At 40.3% G+C, this 17,459-nt stretch overlaps 1 protein-coding gene across 2 annotated transcripts in view; it reads right to left on the bottom strand.

Moving 5' to 3' along the window:
* SYNE2 (spectrin repeat containing nuclear envelope protein 2) overlaps positions 1-17,459 on the bottom strand; it is a 301,999-nt gene that overhangs the window by 274,051 nt on the left and 10,489 nt on the right. For both annotated transcript variants that reach the window (XM_056133152.1, XM_056133154.1), the window contains exon 2: positions 2,643-2,704. In XM_056133152.1, the coding sequence (XP_055989127.1) occupies positions 2,643-2,704 (62 nt within the window). The remainder of the gene's footprint in view (positions 1-2,642; positions 2,705-17,459) is intronic.

Raw genomic sequence — 17,459 nt, forward strand, 5'->3', positions numbered from 1 at the left:
CACAACATCAGGCATATGTGCAACCCCGGGTCTTCACCACAACGACGTCAACAAAAATGGGAAAAGAATGACTTTTTTTTTTAAGTGTATGAATGCACTTCTGTTTTATAAATGCAAAAATAAATTACCATACACAATAAAATAAAAAAATGTAAAGAATCCCATAAATATGTCTTCAAAAACAAACATAATATTTGGTACTGATCATCTCATTTGTTGCCCCACTTCCCTTTCCTTTGCTGTTATAATCACTGGCACATGTTTTGGTTGTGGTGCTCACCAGGGATCACACACTTGGTTGGGGTATGGTAGAGATTGTATATTTTTGTGTGTGATGGTTCCAAGGATCACAAAGGATCACAGCTGCAGTGCTGGGGATCACATTCACAGCCTTTATAGCTATAAGGCAGGTGAGCCATCCCTAAAGGGCTTATAATTTTCTTCTTAGTTAACAGAATGATAATGAGCACGAAGAGTTCCATATAAAAACATGATGAGCTCAATACATTTTTTTAAAACATTAAGAGCAGAAAAATTAGAATAAAAAAAACAACAAGAAAAGTAAATTTATCTCAAGACAATTTTCCGATAATACAACATTTAGCTTTCTCTAAGAATTTATAAGCTGCACAAAAATGGCTTTTAAAGACAATGAGTCAGGGGCAATAGTACAGCAGGTAGGGTGCTTGCTCTGCACAAATCTGATCACCAGCACCCTTTACAGTCCCTTGAGCTCTCCAGGAGTGATCCCTGAGTATAGAGCCAAGAGTAAGCCCTGAGCATCACTCTATGTGTACCCCTCCTCAAAAAGAGACAATCAGAATCAGGCAGTCATAACTGATTAGGGGAGCAATTAAATTTCTGGAGTAATCTCTTCATAAATGTACTCTTTATAGAAATATAAGCCTTGTGTTGGGATAAACAGGTAGGAAAAAAGGCTCATTCAGTATTCATAAAAAGCAATAGAAAACAAATTATCCAGCATCTGCCCCTGGCAGGCAGGCTTGAATAGTGGGGGGAAACTAATGGTGATGGGAAGGTGTAATGGTGGTGGGATTGGTGTTGAAATATTGAATGTAATCAATTAATGTGAACAACCTTATGAAAATAAAAAAAATTTAAAACCTTAAAAATAATAACAATAATAAAAATAAAAGGCTCATTTAGTGTCCAGTTATTCTACGCATCGCGGAGAAGCAGAATATTGATTGTGATGTCTGGACCCAGAGTGCCTGGGTTTGCAAGCCAGCACTATCACTTACAAGCTGTGTGGCCTTGGGCGAGTCACATAACTTCTATACCTTAATTTCCTTGTTCATTGCACAGAAATGATCACTTAAATGTCAAAAACAATCATGACAATAAAAGAGCTAATGACAGTGTCTAGCACATAACACTCAATATACAGGAGTCATTACTACTTTTCTCCTCAATGGGATCTCAAATCTTGGCATGGTCAGGATCATCTGGGAGCATACCAGGATATTACCAGGACCTCACAATTGCCCTGAGTGTTTCCAAAGCTACTGAACCATCTTCCTGACCCTTATCAGTAAGGATCCCTACCAACAGGGCTATCACCATCACTTTCAAACCTGTGGGCAGTGCTGAGGCTTTGAACTCATGATCCTGAGCCATCCTGTACCTTCCACCCAACTTTGTTATTATTGTGCTTCATTAGATGAAGGAGTTGTTTCCACTTTCAACAATTTAAGAGTGCTATCATCTCTCATGGTCTTAACAACGCTCCCTCATTTCCTCATTGGGAAAGAATAATAAATATGTCAAAAACAAGATCATTATGGGAGAACAACTCAAAAGGTTTAAAAAAAAAAGTTCACATCTGTTTGAGTTTAATGCACCCAAACCAACCCATTCCACTTCTCTGCACAACTTGCAGTGCTACACAGGAGTTACGGGACACACACAACTGGTCAATTACTGAGCAAAGGCTCCACTCCAAACATTCGCCAAATGTTTACTGAGCACAGAGTAGATCCTTTTTCTCTCAAGAGGGCAATACGCCCCCTGGAAAAGGAGCTGAAATGATTCAGTGGAGAGAAGTAGCCTGGGGTGCACAGCATCATCTTCAATGAAGAAAACTGATCTACTTAGAGTTATGGGGAGAATATTTTGATATATATTCACTATAAAAATGGCACATCATGTTTTTGGTTTCTCTATTAACAAGCTGACAAAACACCTCACCCTGGTGGCACAGTTACAGAAATAAAGGCAATTTGCCCTACCAAGCTTTCCGGGATGGTGAAAAAAATTCCCAGAAGCTCTTTGGGTGGTGTGGTAAAGGCAGGATCAATGGCTCCCATGATCTGGTACCAACCGCCACATCTTTCTCCTGTGAAATGGGGATGGTCTAATGGGCTGTGACGCACAGTCCTCTGTCAGTGGTTAAAGTATTTGGACATCCCTAACATCATGAACTATTAGAGGCCTTGTGAGCAGGCAAAACATATCCATAACCAGCATCTGTGTTTATGCAATTCACCGGATGAATTGTTCTTAGGGTTAAAAACCAAAGCCAAGATCAAGGGAAAACTCAGCACTCTTTCAACCTTTTACAAGTTACCAGTCCCATTTGGGAGGCCAAATTATATTTTTAAGGTTCATTTACTTCCCCTCACCTTTGCCAACTGTGAGTTTATCCAGCAGGTAAAGGTTTTCTTCTGCGTGTCTTCCTGTTCAGCTGTTAAATAAAGAATAACAGCAGTTAGAGAGAAAGTCAGAGGCCTCAGAGGCCTTTGGAACGCATCAAAGCTCCTCAGGTCTGCTTCTATGTGTGCATGCATATTTCCCAAGAAGAGATTTGGAAATAACATACTGATTTGTTTTAACACTGCAGTTTAGCTCATGAGACAATGTTTCCAACTTTTTACTGATAAAAGTACTGGATGCCTACGTGATCTTAATAGGACCTTAACAGGACCTGCAGACAGAGAAGAGTTCTAGCCCAAGGACTTGCTGTTTAAGCCAAAGCCAGCACTGAAGGACAAATCCAGAATGCCTGAAAGCCTTAAAAGGACACTTAAAATCATGGCAGTTTCAATTGACATTTATCATGACTATCAGACATGGAGAATATATTGCCCCTGAATTAAAAACAATGGAGCTACAATTAGAGTTGGAAAGACCTGGGTTCAAGTTGCACCTCTGAACTGAGTAGCATATGTGTACCTCAGGGCTAAGGTACAAGCAGGAGCCATGAGGGATGGAGGGCAAGTTGCTGTAAGACTTTAATAATTCATTTAAAGTGAATAGACTCAGTTTTTCCTGTGTGGAGAAGACCCTGTTCTGTCTTCAACACATATATCCTTTCTTTTTCCCCTCTCACATTTCTCTAACTTATTTTCAATAAAAATTTTTTGCTTCAGGAATAAATAATAACGAAGTGAATGAACTCTAGCACACAGTTAAGATGGGGAAGTGCTAACATGACTCTTATGACCAGGTGAAAGTCAAGGGAAGGATGGGAACATTCAGAATCAGTCTTCCCTTCCCCCACCCACAGGGCAGCAGCGGGTGGTCCCAAACCCACACCATTCTCTGCCCCCTCCTCAGCTTCAGCAGACATCCCCAACGCTGAGGCCCAGCGTTCTGCCTGCACACAAGGACTGAGGTTCCATTTCTCCAGAGCTTCCCACCACCCGGCACGGGAGTTTGTCTTACTCTTACACCCGAATTCACCAAGACAAATCTCATAATGCTTTTCCTTGCTTGCATTATTTACACACACACACACACACACACACACACACACACACACACACACAGGCCTTCCACATCTCCCAATTTTTCTCATCTCCCCTTCTCCATAACCAGTAAAATCCTTACAGTGATGATGAGACCTGTAATATACCAGCAGCAAGATGCCTTTCTGTACCAATGGAAACCTGTCTTCTCTGCCCAGAAATCTGCTTTTCCCTCAAAATCCCCTGAGAACACTGCAGACCTCTACAGCACAGGCGTCTCTTTTACAGATCTTGGACCTGTGGCTCCTTGCTCCTCACTTGTACTTTCAAATCATTCTTTACTCTTTGTCATTAAATTGTTCCAGTTTTGACTCTCATGCCATCAGACTATTCCCACTGGTACAGTCATCTACATTACTTAATCATTTTCTGTAATCACATTACTTAATCATCTCCCAACTAGAACTCCTGCCTAGTTCTCTGCAAGTCCCATAAACAGATTAATGAGCCTCTGGAGCGAGCCTTCAACTAACATCAATCTCCCTAGCTCTCCATTATCTAAATTCAGCTCCAAGAAACTTACTCCCTATCCTGGCTCTCTGTCTTGGTCATAACTCAGACTTTGATATTGCTGATAATGATAACTCTTGATAACCTCAATTTTGTGTATCTACATCCCTGAGTATCACCTCTTATCTTTTCATTTAATTTCCCTTTGTGCTCCAACTATAACAATCTTGGGAGTAAAAATATTGGTATAGAGATAATAAAGAATTTTTTTTAAAAAAAGACTAATCTGCAGAGAAGGGAGCACCAAATAAAGGGTCAGTTGGGAGGATCCTCCTAGGATGGGAGAAGCATGCTGAAAGTAGACTATAGACCAAACACGATTGCCACTCAATGCCTCTTTTGCAAACAACAACACCCAAAAGGAGAGAGAGAACAAAAGGGAATGCGCTGACACAGAGACAGGGTGGGATGAGGGGGAATGGGGTGGGATACTTGGGATTCGTGGTGGTGGAAAATGGGCACTGGTGGAGGAATGGGTATTTGATCATTGTATAATTGAAACCCAAACACAAAAATTTGTAAGTCTACAACTGTACCTCATGGTGTTTCACTAATAAAATTTTTTTAAAAAAAGACTAATCTGCTTCTTAATAAAACTGATAGGGAAGGCAGCATTCTACTTTCTAATATGTTATTTTCCTTATTTTTATTCTCCCTTATTATCTCTATCTAATTCACTTGTAGACTAAAAGTACACATAAAATTTGAATTTTATCAATTTTTGAATTTCATAACAGCTATAGGTGAGGAACAGAAGAAACTCCTAGTAAATGGAATTTTAGGGTGTTTACAATTGTGACTAATTAGAAATTCAAGATGACCTTGACTTTGTTGTGTTTTCCCCTATATTCTTTTATTTTTATAATTTTTTTTCTAAAGGGACTAAAGCAGTAATATACAACTGGCAGGATAATTGTGTCACATGTTGTCAACCTGAATTTGATCCCCAGCACACCACATGGTACCCTGTAGGATAACATTAGCTTGTCCTTTCTCCACCGCCACAGGGAGCTTAGGTTTATCAGTTATACCCATCGCAGTGCTACTGTGTCACTCCCATTCCTCTGTTTATCTGTAAACTCTTCTCTGTGCTCTCCTCCCCAATCGGCTAATCACCTTTTCCCCCTAATCAGATTCTGTTAGCTTGTAAGATCAGATCCTTCTAAGAACTTGTATTGTATTGTATTGTATTGTATTGTATTGTATTGTATTGTATTGAACTTGTATGTCTTTCGCATAGTCCTTTCTGTATGGACACAGGAAAACAGTTAATATTATGCTTTGTCTTGTTTGTTCATTGCAGCACTGTTTATAATAGCCAGAATCTGGAAAAAACCTGAGTGCCCAAGAACAGATGACTGCTTAGAGAAACTTTGGTACATCTACACAATGGAGTACTATGTAACTGTTAGAACAGATGAAGTCATGAAATTTACATACAAGTGGTACTACATGGAAAGTATGTTAAGCAAAATGAGTCAGAAAGAGAGGGATAGACATAGAAATATTGCATTCATTTGGGGAACATAAAGTAACAAAATAGGAGACTAACACCCAAAAGTGGCCAAGATTAGTACCAGGAGGTTTGCTCCATGGCTTGGAGGCCAGCCACACATGCTAAGGGAAAAGGGAGTTCAGACAGAGAAGGGAGCACCAAATAAAGGGTGTTGGGAGGATCCTCCTAGGATGGGAGAAGCATGCTGAAAGTAGACTATAGACCAAACATGATTGTCACTCATTGCCTCTTTTGCAAACCACAGCACCCAAAAGGAGAGAGAGAACAAAAGGAAATGCCCTGCTACAGAGGCAGGGTGGAATGAGGGGATGGGGGGGTGGGAGGGATATTGGGACCCATGGTGGTAGAAAATGGGCACTGGTGGAGGGATGGGTATTTAATCATTGCATAATTGAAATCCAAGCACAAAAATTTGTAAGTCTACGACTATACCTCATGGTGTTTCATTAATAAAAATTTAAAAAAATATATATTATGCTTTGTTATGTGGGAGTTGATTGACTCCGAATAATATTAACTCCTGGGCATCTACTTTCTTGACTCATTTGCCCTTAGATCCTAGCATCCCCGAAGCAGGGTCCCAACGAGGGACTGAATGGACCCAGGACAAGCTGTGAGCTACTCTGGCATAGAAATGGGCCAGGCCAGAGCGCCACAATATGGAACTACAAGTTGAGGGCACGATCATGGACAAATGCTGTCATGATCCAAAAGTAAGTAATGATGAGACTAGGACCCTGCTGGGACTAGGAAGACTAACCTGGCCTGAGGACTATGAGATATATATATATATATATATATATATATATATATATATATATATTATATATCATTACCCTAAGTCCTGCCAGGAGAGATCCCTGAGCACAGAGTCAGGAATAATTCCTGAGAACTGCCAGATGTGCCCCCCACCACAAATTTTTTTTTCTGTATTACCAGTTTGTATTAGTTATTTCCCAATGACTTACAGACCGAAGGCAGTCAATAACTGTTAGTTGAACAGTACTAACAGTTCAGACTTTCAAAGGGTAATTTCATTTTATGTAAGTTTCACTAAGCAAAAAAATTACAAAGAACCACTCTTTTGTCCTATTACATAAAGTATTACTAAAAACTTAGTTCTATACTAATTTCTTCCCCAACTAGGGTGTTTCTACACTTTAAATAATTTTTTTTAGCTTTCCAATAAAAAGACAAGCAAATAAATTAAAATGTTACTAAGTTTAGAGTCTGAGAGGTGCCTGCTTTGCATGTGTCCTACCCTCTTTGATTCCTGACTGCAAGGTCCATGATTGTCCCCCCACCCTGGGACTAAATTATCTAGAGTCCTTGAGATTATATTTCATTGCTTTCTCTCGTACCAGTGTGCAGTAACACAAGTTTTAAACAGTTCTATGATTACCAAAATAATGTATTAAGGGAAAATTCTGTTTTGCAATAAAAAAACAGATTCAGAGAACACATTTTTATGATTCCAGGACCATGGTACAAGCATACAGTACACAGTAATCAAGGACATAAGGTAAAAAAATTCTGGAATTTATTCATTATTATAACAATAAGGCAACAATTCGAAACATAGAAGCCTCTCTTCCCTTAAAGAATGAAAGAGGAATTTTTCTCCCAAGGTGATAAACTATGAAAAAGAAACTAATCAGGAATACTCCCAAATCCAAAAGATAGTCTGTACTAACTTCAGGGGAGTCCTAGGGAAGACACAAGAAAGAGAGGCCATAAATAACTGTGAACGGGTTTTACATGCCACCTGTAAGATCTAGCACAGTCTGAAGCACTGTCCTCCCATTGTTCATTGATTTGCTGAGGTGGGCACCAGTAACTTCTCCATTGTGAGACTTGTTACTGTTCTTGGCATATCGAACACGCCACAGGGAGCTTGCCAGGCTCTGCCATGCAGGTGGGATACTCTCAGTAGCTTGCTGGGCTCTTCGAGAGGGATGGAGAAATCGAACCCGGGTACAAGGCAAATGTCCTACCCGCTGTGCTATTGCTCCAGTCCAGTAAGATCTAAATAATTCAAATTCTCTGTAAGACCATTACATCACCTGAAAGGGCACATTAAATGTTCATGTGGTACTAGACAAATGTAGCCTCAGTACTGAGGAAACTGAGGACTAGCAATTCTCCTAGGCTGGAACAAGAAGCAGCAAAATCAGACTGACTCCTTTCCTCAAATTAGAGCAACAACACCGATATCAGTTAAATTGAAAATAATCTTAAAATTTTCCAATCAAGACTTATGCTATGCCTGCCCTAATTTGATTAAAATCTAATAGTGACAAACAAGAAGAAAAAGAACATTAGGAGGAGCAGTGAGAACCAATCTGAAGGGTACTCAGTTAGCAAAGGAAACAATGCACAGATGAAATCCTCATGAAAGGATTTTAGCAAAGCGCTTGGTGGCTTCAAACTAACTCATTGTCCAAATTTAGAGACCAGCACTTCATCCTGGAAATCAGATCCTTTCAAATGCAACAAGAACTCTGTCCCAGGAGCAGATTGCCTTTGTAGCAGCTCAATTAACTGGTTTCTTGTGTTCCATTTCATTTATCCCTTGACGCACTTTTCTCACATCTTCATACTTATCCCTGAAAAGCAGAATTAATTCCACAGAACAAGAGCCAAATAGTTTACCTTATGACAGGATCAGTAGCCTATTGTACTTTTCAAAGGGTTACCTACTGGGGGTGAAATCACTGAGAGCCACATGATCAAAGATATTTGAGTGGGTGATATTTTTTAAACTGTTGGCTTTAAATTTTTAATTTACAGAAAACTTTCTAATGAAATAATCAAACTCTTCTCAAAGTGGTACGTTATGGAATAGGATATTTTTATCAGCAGATGTTTAGAGATACAAAAAAAGTAAAGCAAAGTGCAATAAAATCTATTGAAAAGGTAAGTGCCGGTCAAATGCAAAGGAATGAGATTAAAAAGTTCTCTATTCTGAAGGGAGCACCAAATAAAGGATATTTGGAGGATCCTCCCAGGAGGGGAGATGCATGTCGAAAGTAGACTATGGACTGAACATGTTTGCCACTCAATGCCTCTTTTGCAGACCACAACACCCAAAAGGAGAGAGAGAACACAGGGGATTTCCCTGCCACAGAGACAGGGGGGATGGGGGGATGGGGGTGGGAGGGATATTATCCATGGTGGTGGAAAATGGGCACTGGTGGAGGGATGGGTATCTGATCATTGTATAATTGAAACCAAAGCACAAAAAATTGTAAATCTACAACTTTAAAAAAAATAAAATAAAATAAAATAAAGGGGAAAAAAAAAAAAAAAGTTCTCTATTCTAAATTTTGGGAAAAAGAAGATTAAGAGTGTGTGTGTGTGTGTGTGTGTGTGCGCGCGCGCGTGCGCGCACACACATGCAAAAACATAATTTATGAATTTTATTACGCTGATTAATCTTAGAAAATTTTTGATTTTGCGAAATGAGGCACAGAGAGAAGGCAAAGATGGGGGGAGTTGACGTTAGCATAAAAATACATTTAATCCCTGAGTTGTTCTTAGTCAATCTACCTTTTTGAACTGGCAATTCATGTCCTTAGTTGGAAGGGAGAACAAATGAAAATGAATCAAATTAAACTCAATTAAAGATGAGGGATCTTGAGTCCATTATAAAACTCATTCTAAAACTACTATGCCTAGTAGATCAGAGGAAGGTCCTATTTCATAAAAAATCATCAAAATTTTGACTCCAGCAGTCCTTGAGGGTGGTAAGAGTTCAAAGCAATCACCCCTAGCATGACAAACACAGGTTGACACTGTTACTTACACACAGTTAATGTGGTTTCTCCAAGAGGTTTCTCCACTACAGAAGTCATTGACAAAGCTTTGAAACCTTTATCCAGAAATTTTTCCTCTTCTTCAACTTTTGGGTTATTGCTAACAGATTTTTATTATATGTGGCTTCACATTTACTACTTAGATTATTCTCATTAAAATCTCACAAGCTGAGTGCATGTTCCACATGAAGTAGGCCCTGATTTGAAAATCGGCACCATATTTGATAACCATAGACCCCTGGGTGTAGTCAAGACAGATCCCTGAGCATAGAGATGGGAGTAGCCACTGAACACCACCAAGTGTGCCTCCCCCTGACAAAGCAAATCACAAATTAAAGACACCTTCTGATCATTTCCTAATTTCTTCTTTTTTAATTTCTTAATGAACCAATTTATAAGCCTGAGTCATTCATAATCTTTTTACACAAATTTTATTTATTTATTTATTTTGGTTTTTTTTGGTTGGGTCACACCTGGCCATGCACAGGGATTACTCCTGGCTCATGCACTCAGGAATTACTCCTGGCGGTATTTGGAGGACCAAATGGGATGCTGGGAATCAAACCCGGGTTGGTCGTGTGCAAGGCAAACACCCTACCCACTGTGCTATCACTCCAGCCCCAGCAATCTACTTTTCTCTGTCTCCATGACATCTCTGCTAGATAGCCTCAGTCTAGCCAAACTACAATAGCTACAATTTCCCCATTAATTATCCATCTTTTCTGCACTGTCACGCTGTGCATTCCCTCTAGAATCTTACTGCTCCCCCTGGATTCACAGAGAACTCCAGTAGCCAGCCACATGATATGGAAGACATTCAGTCAATAGCTACAAAAATAAGATGGGGCTGGAGAGACAGTGCAGGGATTAAAGCACTTGCTATGCCCATAGTTGACCTCAGTCTGGCCACAAAGAGTCCCCGAGGACAGCCAGGAGTTACCCAAATCCCTCCCCAAATCCCTCCCGACCTCCCCCCAAAAGACACAGTCTTTCTTAAAGTGAGACAGAAGCCTGGCTGTGCCTCCCACAATATTTTCTTAATCTTTTCTTCTTATTTTTACAAGTAATATACAATGCCCATGAGTTTTTTCAATAGTTACAAAAAATAAAATTTAATCTTAATTTTCTTCAAATCTTCTATTCCCCTTTTCCAGAAACAAAATTAAAAGTTTTCTGTGATTCCTTCTAAACTGAGCATCAAAAGCATATAAAGCTTATTTATTATTATTATTATTATTATTATTTTGGTGAAGCAAGAAAGTTTTTATTGAAACTTATTCAGAAAGATGTGAGAGTAGAGAAAGGGAGAAGGACGCGTTCAAGAGAGAACACAGGCTTCTCCAGATGGAAAACCTGGCAAGCAAAGAAACAAAAGACACGCAAGTAAGATATGTGTTCAAGGGAGAACAGTCTTGAAAAAAAAGTCTAAAGAACACAATTTTTAAAGGGCAGCAGTAAAGTTTAGCCAGTTACTATATGTCTACCTTCTAGAATCATACCTCATGAACAGAAGGCATTTACTCAACATTAGCTGGATGAAAGAATGTACATATACATACAATGTGTTTACTGAACAGACATTTGTAGTGTAGCTTTATTTTTTACATTGGTAATATTAAAAAGCAGAGACATAAAGTTAAAAGGCATCAGCTAATATGTAAGAAACTATTTTAAAGATCATAATGCTTCCACCCTATAATCAACAATGTTGACAATCACCGTATCTAAAATTTTAAAAAAGTAATAAATATTAAAATAAATTTTAAAAGTGTAAAAGACGTGCTTTTAAATTGCCAAACAGAAAAATATAGCTGTCAACAGAGAATATATACATATTGATATATTCTCTTTCTCTCTCTCTTTCTCTCTCTCTCTCTCTCTCTCTCTCTCTCTCTCTCTCTCTCTCTCACATCTCCCCAAGGTAACAATGGTTTTCTGCACTGTGTAGGTTTCAGTGTTCAGTTTCCCAGCAACTGTTTAAATTACACCACACCCACCACCAACTGTCTAGTCACCAGGTGCCTCTCTATGCTTAAGTGAAAACCAGCATCTCAAGTTGTAACACAGTATGTTTGCGATGATTCCATCTGAATTTTTTTCAAGGGGGCCTCAAAGTATAATCACATGGTGATTTCCATCTGCTTTCATGGCAATGACCACTGGCTGTCCTAGCAGAGACGGGAGGGCCTTGCATGCAATCTCCCGTCTACTCAACCAATCACCCTTAAAGTTGAGCCTTCGTGTTTTTCTGTCTTTGCTTTCCCTTAGCACAGTGCCAGGTAGAGAAGAGGTACTTAATAAATATTTCCTGACTGAAACACTTAGTAAACATTGAAAAAACTCACCTGTATAGGGAACTTACTGGCAATAGCCACTAGACTGATGCTGTTAACAAGAATTACCCTCCTTTATATTTCAATAATCTCTGGGCAATACTCATCCTGCTAATAAAATTAAACAAAAGGGCAAGTACCATTGAGACCCTAAGGGCAGTCCCTGAAACAACAGGGTCAACTTTCTGTTAGCTGGGATATACATGCAAAGGTTAATTCAATCAACTCAGACAGCAATGCAGCACATGTTAGCTGTGTGTTTCAACTGCCATCCTTTTCATCAAGCTGATGTCCAGTAGAAAGGTAATAAAAATTACAAGGCTATTTCTTTTGTTTTTCACAGAGATGATGATACACAGAAAGAAATTAAAAAATCAAATGGAGGGGCTAGAGCAATAGCATAGCGGGTGGGGCATTTGCCTTGCACCTGGTCAACCCGGGTTCGATTTCAAGCATCCCATATGGTCCCCTGAGCACCACCAGGAGTAATTCCTGAGCCAGGAGTAACCCCTGTGCAACGCCGGGTGTAACCCAAAAAAGACAAAAAAAATCAAATTATGAGAATAAGGCTCAAAGATAGCTCAAAGGGGTGGAGCAAATCCCGGCTTGCTTCAGATCCCGAGTATGATTTCCTGTAGACCTGAAGGTCTTCAGCCCTACTGGCTCAGGCAGCACCGTATTAACTCTTAATATGCATGGCTGGGAGGAGCATCACTGGAAGGAGCCATGTCTCAGGGCAACATTATGGCGATTCCAAGTAAGCAAAATTAAGAGACTAAAACACATATGCTCACACAAATAAATAAAAACCTAAATATTTTGAAGAACAAACAAGAAAAGCTCTTAATTACAAGAGAGAAGACTACCCAATAGAAGGATGATTTACAACACAATTTTTTAACCAATCATAAGCAAGGAGGAAAGAAAACCAGCACTGAGGAGCCACATAGGTAAAAAGGTAAAGGTAAAGGCCCTCCCGTTGATCATCAATTTGCTCGAGCGGGCCCAGTAACGTCTCCATTGGAGACTTTGTTGCTACTGTGTTTGGCATATCGAATACGTCACGGGGAGCTTGCCAGGCTCTTCCGTGCGGGCGAGATACTCTTGGTAGCAGGCAAGATACTCTCGGTAGCTTGCTGGGCTCTCCGAGAGGGGCGGAGGAATCGAACTTGGGTGGGCCATGTTGGCTGCGTGCAAGGCAAACGCCCTATCACTGTGCTATTGCTCCAGCCCTGAGGAGCCACATAATGATTTTTTTTGTTAGTCTTTTTGGTTTTGGTTTTGTTTGGGGGCCACACCTGGTGATGCTCAGGGGTTACTCCAGGCTCTGAACTCAGAAATTACTCCAGAGTTACACCCATGAATCACCTTCAGGTGCCATATAAACTCATCTACTGGCCTTGCTCTAGAGACTCACAAATAAATCTCGAAAGCTGCAAAAATTTCTCAGACACCCATTCTCAGCTGAGACCTGCAGGGCACTCTGCCAAAACAGAGTGCTCCCACACTTCAAAGTCACCACCATGCCTCTGTCCAGACTCCATTAGCTCAGGACAGAGCCTCATAGAGAAACCTGCCCAAAACTCAGGTACAAGAGTTCCTGTGACTAAAATCTCTAGGATTTTTCAGAATCAGGATGGGCTACCTCCCTGCACCTCCCTATACTTCTCGAAGCCCTAGCAGTCATGTTCACACCCCAAAGGCACCGCCCACTCAAAAATCTAACTCCAGTTGTATAGCTGTACCACCCAGTTAAAAATTCTGGGTTTCCTGGAGTGACATTTCCAAACTCTACAACACTGATAATCCAGTAGTAGTATACCATATTGGATGTGATATAATGAAGAGGTCAACCAATCTCCACTAAAAAAAAAAAACATTAAAACAGACGGCTTAACTAGTAACAACATTTTAGCAATTAATTTCTCATACAAGGACTTAATGTCCATAAGACACAACAATTTACACTAATTTTCTTCTAAGGAAATATCTTTTGATCATTCTGTTAGCAATTTATTGGTAACAAGTAATATGAAATAAATTACTGTGGACTTGATATGGGGGCAAATTTGAGGGGTGGTTGGGAAAATTGGAGATAATCGGAGAGGGAACGTGAAAGTCATGGTGGGATTGGTGTTGGAATATTGAATGTCTGTAACAAATTTTGTAAACCACAGTGTTTTAATAAAGTGTAGGGAGGGAAAAGTTTTTACATATGTAGACCTTACTATTTCATACAAACTCCAAAATATATTAGCACAAAACTTTTTAAAAGTTTTATTAATAAGTAAGACATGATTCTTACTATAATGAGATCCAAATACAAAATAAAATTTAATGCAAAATACTTTAGATTCCAGAGTTAAAACTTATTTATGTAAATGAGACTAGGCATTTTATTATATTGTATTAAATGGATTTAATTTCCTTACTTACACAGATTAAAATCATATAGCAATCACAAATTGGCTTTCACTGATTTATTTTCTGATCATTCTATTTGCCATTTCTTTAAATTTTGTTGGAGCAAACTCTATAAATTTGTTTTGTGCATAAGGGGGCAGGTTGGGTTTGGGAGGAAAACTGATGACACATTGAGGAAGGTCATTCTGGTGGTATTGGAACACTAAATGCCTGAAACAACTGTATTGTGAACAACTTTGTATATCACGGTCACGGTCACGGTTCTCCCGCTGTTCATCGATTTGCTCAGGCGGGCCCAGTAACGTGTCTATCGTGAGACTTGTTGTTACTGTGTTTCGCATATCGAATACATCACGGGCAGCTTGCCAGGCTCTGCCGTGCGGGCTAGATACTCTCAGTAGCTTGCCAGGCTCTCCGAGAGGGGCAGAGGAATCGACCTCGGGTTGGCCATGTTGGCTGCTTGTAAGGCATGCATATCACAGTGTTTAAATAAAAATGAATTAAATCTAAAAAAAGAAAAGAAATTACTCCAGCAGTGCTTGGGGACCATATGGGATGCTAGGGATCAAACCCGGGTCAGCTGTGTGCAAGGCAAATGCACTATCCGCTATGCTATCACTCCAGCCCCTGAGTTGTCACTTATTGAATCAGAAAAAATGAAATCAGAAGGAAACTCCTAGCTAACTTGTTTCATAAGCACAGTTTGCCTCCGCCTCTGCCACAACAGGAAAAAAGAGCGCTAGCCTGTCAAACTCGAACATTCCAGGATTCAGGTTACACTCTCTGACTGCCTACCTGTCCCCCAAATCTGTCATCACTATTTCTGTCTCTTGTGTTTGATATCACCACCCTCTCTCACCCCCAAGTATAGCCAATGACCAAACTGGCAGTTTTGCGTTCACAGAGCTCTGGTCTCTGCTTCTGGCATACTTCTCTCTGGCTCCTGCTACCTTCCACATAGGCACTGGATCTGCTCCAGTCCCTTCAACCTGTCATCAACTCCAGCCAGTCAATCTGACATTACTCTTCCCCACACTGATACGGTCCTCTCTGCTCTGAGGATCAAGACCCATATCTACCGCCACCAAGTCAGTCCTGATGGTTTCTCAGTTCTAATGGTTTACCCAGCATCAGGGAAGATGTTCCCTCTTCCACTCTGCTTCCTCTCAGGACTTTTACAAACCCTGTTCCTCCTTCCAAGGCACTTTTACCTTTACTTCCACTTTTGTTCACTCTCAGCTCAATTTTTGCACATCAAAGGAAAACTAAGCCGATCTGTCTTTTTTCACACTTTTTAAAATAAAAACCTGGGTTCTCACCCTCACTCTCTATTAGAACTTGCCCCAGCTTATAATCATTAACATGTTTATGCATTGTTTTTGAGAAATAATATTTAGAAAAGCTCTGGCTCCAGAGCAGACTATTATGGTTGACCTCCTATCTGCCACTTACTATGTATCTTTGGTCTTCTCAACTGCAAAATGAAAATAAACGTGGACTTTACAAGGTGTTAGGAAAATTAAGTGCATATTAGACATAGACTAATGCTCAACAAAATGTAACCCAAAAGCCAAATCTGGCCACCAGCTTTTTTTAAATAAAGCTTTATCATAAGACGGACGTGTTCATTTGTTTGCACACTGTCTGCATGAACATTTCATGTTGAAATGTCAAAGTTGAGAGTCAGAGCAACAGTACAACTAGTTTTGCCTGGCTCAAAGTCAACCCAGATTGGATCCCCATCCCATACATCCCCTGAGAACCACCAGGAGTTGAGTCAGGAGTAAACCCTGAGCATGGCTGGGTATTGCCCAATGCCGCCTCAAAAAATAAACATCAAAGTTGAGAAGTTGTAACAGAGATAATATGAAGCCCAAAGAATAAAATACTATATGTTCCTTTACAGAGAGTTTTCCAATGCTCAGCAAAGACTATGCTTAATCTAACCAAATGAATATCAGATACAACATAGGTGAACTTTTATTGCGCTTTATGGGGAGCTCCCAAGAAGTGCTCAGGCGGTCCAGGACTCCCATTGGTAATTTTCAGCCAACTGGACCAGTGGTTCAATGCAGGGGCCTGATGATTCTGTGCTGCTCAGACCCCCAGGCCACTCCAGGAGTGCCAAGGGACCCCCATGGCCATACTGATGTTGCTTGGAGGTCTCCAAAGATGTACTCAGTGATGCTCAGAGGACTGTGTGCATAGTTATAAGGATCAAACCTGGGTCAGGAGCAGGTCAGGCATATGCCCTCATCTCTATACGATCTCCCAACCCCATGGATAAACCTTGAAAGTGCAATAACTGTCCCTCGGATAAACCTCACTCGCAACAATACTACCACAAGTCAGCCACAAAATACCACTTGGTCGATGATTTCATTTGTCAAAGTGGTCCAGAATGGGGAGAGCTACGAAAACTGAAAGTTAACCAGTGGTTGCCTCAGGCTGGAGAGATGGGAAGGGGGTGAGGGTAGGAAATGATAGGTGTGACATTTCTTTTGAGGGTGACAAAGAACTCTAAAATTAAATGTGGCCCTCATTGCACAGTTCTATGAATATACTAAAAAGCTGTGGAATTATATACTTAAAATGAGCGGGTTGTGTGTTTTATGAATTTCAGCTGAAATTGAATCTCAATAAAGCTCCCCCCAACCCCCTTTCCGAAAAAAAAAAAAAAGTAGCTGATAGCAAATAGTGACATCAGCCACAGGCTCCATGAGGGTCAAGGCCAAGTTTCATCTTGCTCCTCATCCTGGAGATGGCAACCAATAGCCTATTTCCTGCTGTTATCAACATATATCTAAATATCAACATATTTCTAAATGTCAACATATTTAGAAACAATTGTTGAAGAAATGGTTAAATGGAGGAGGGATTTGGGGTGGAGATAGGACTTGATTGCTCCACCCAGCCCCACTGAAGTAAAGATTCAAACACTCATTTAGTATGCTGGGAAAACATGACATGTAACAAATGAGCTCCACTCTGGGCCTCTGCGTGTAGAATCCAGCAACCTTCATGTGGCCACATGCAGGAGCCACTCCCTCATACAAACACCTGAGATTTCACACTGAGCAGTTTGATTCCCTTC

This window comes from Sorex fumeus, unplaced genomic scaffold (genome assembly GCF_029834395.1).
Source record: "Sorex fumeus unplaced genomic scaffold, SorFum_2.1 ptg000098l, whole genome shotgun sequence".
Taxonomy (NCBI): domain Eukaryota; kingdom Metazoa; phylum Chordata; class Mammalia; order Eulipotyphla; family Soricidae; genus Sorex; species Sorex fumeus.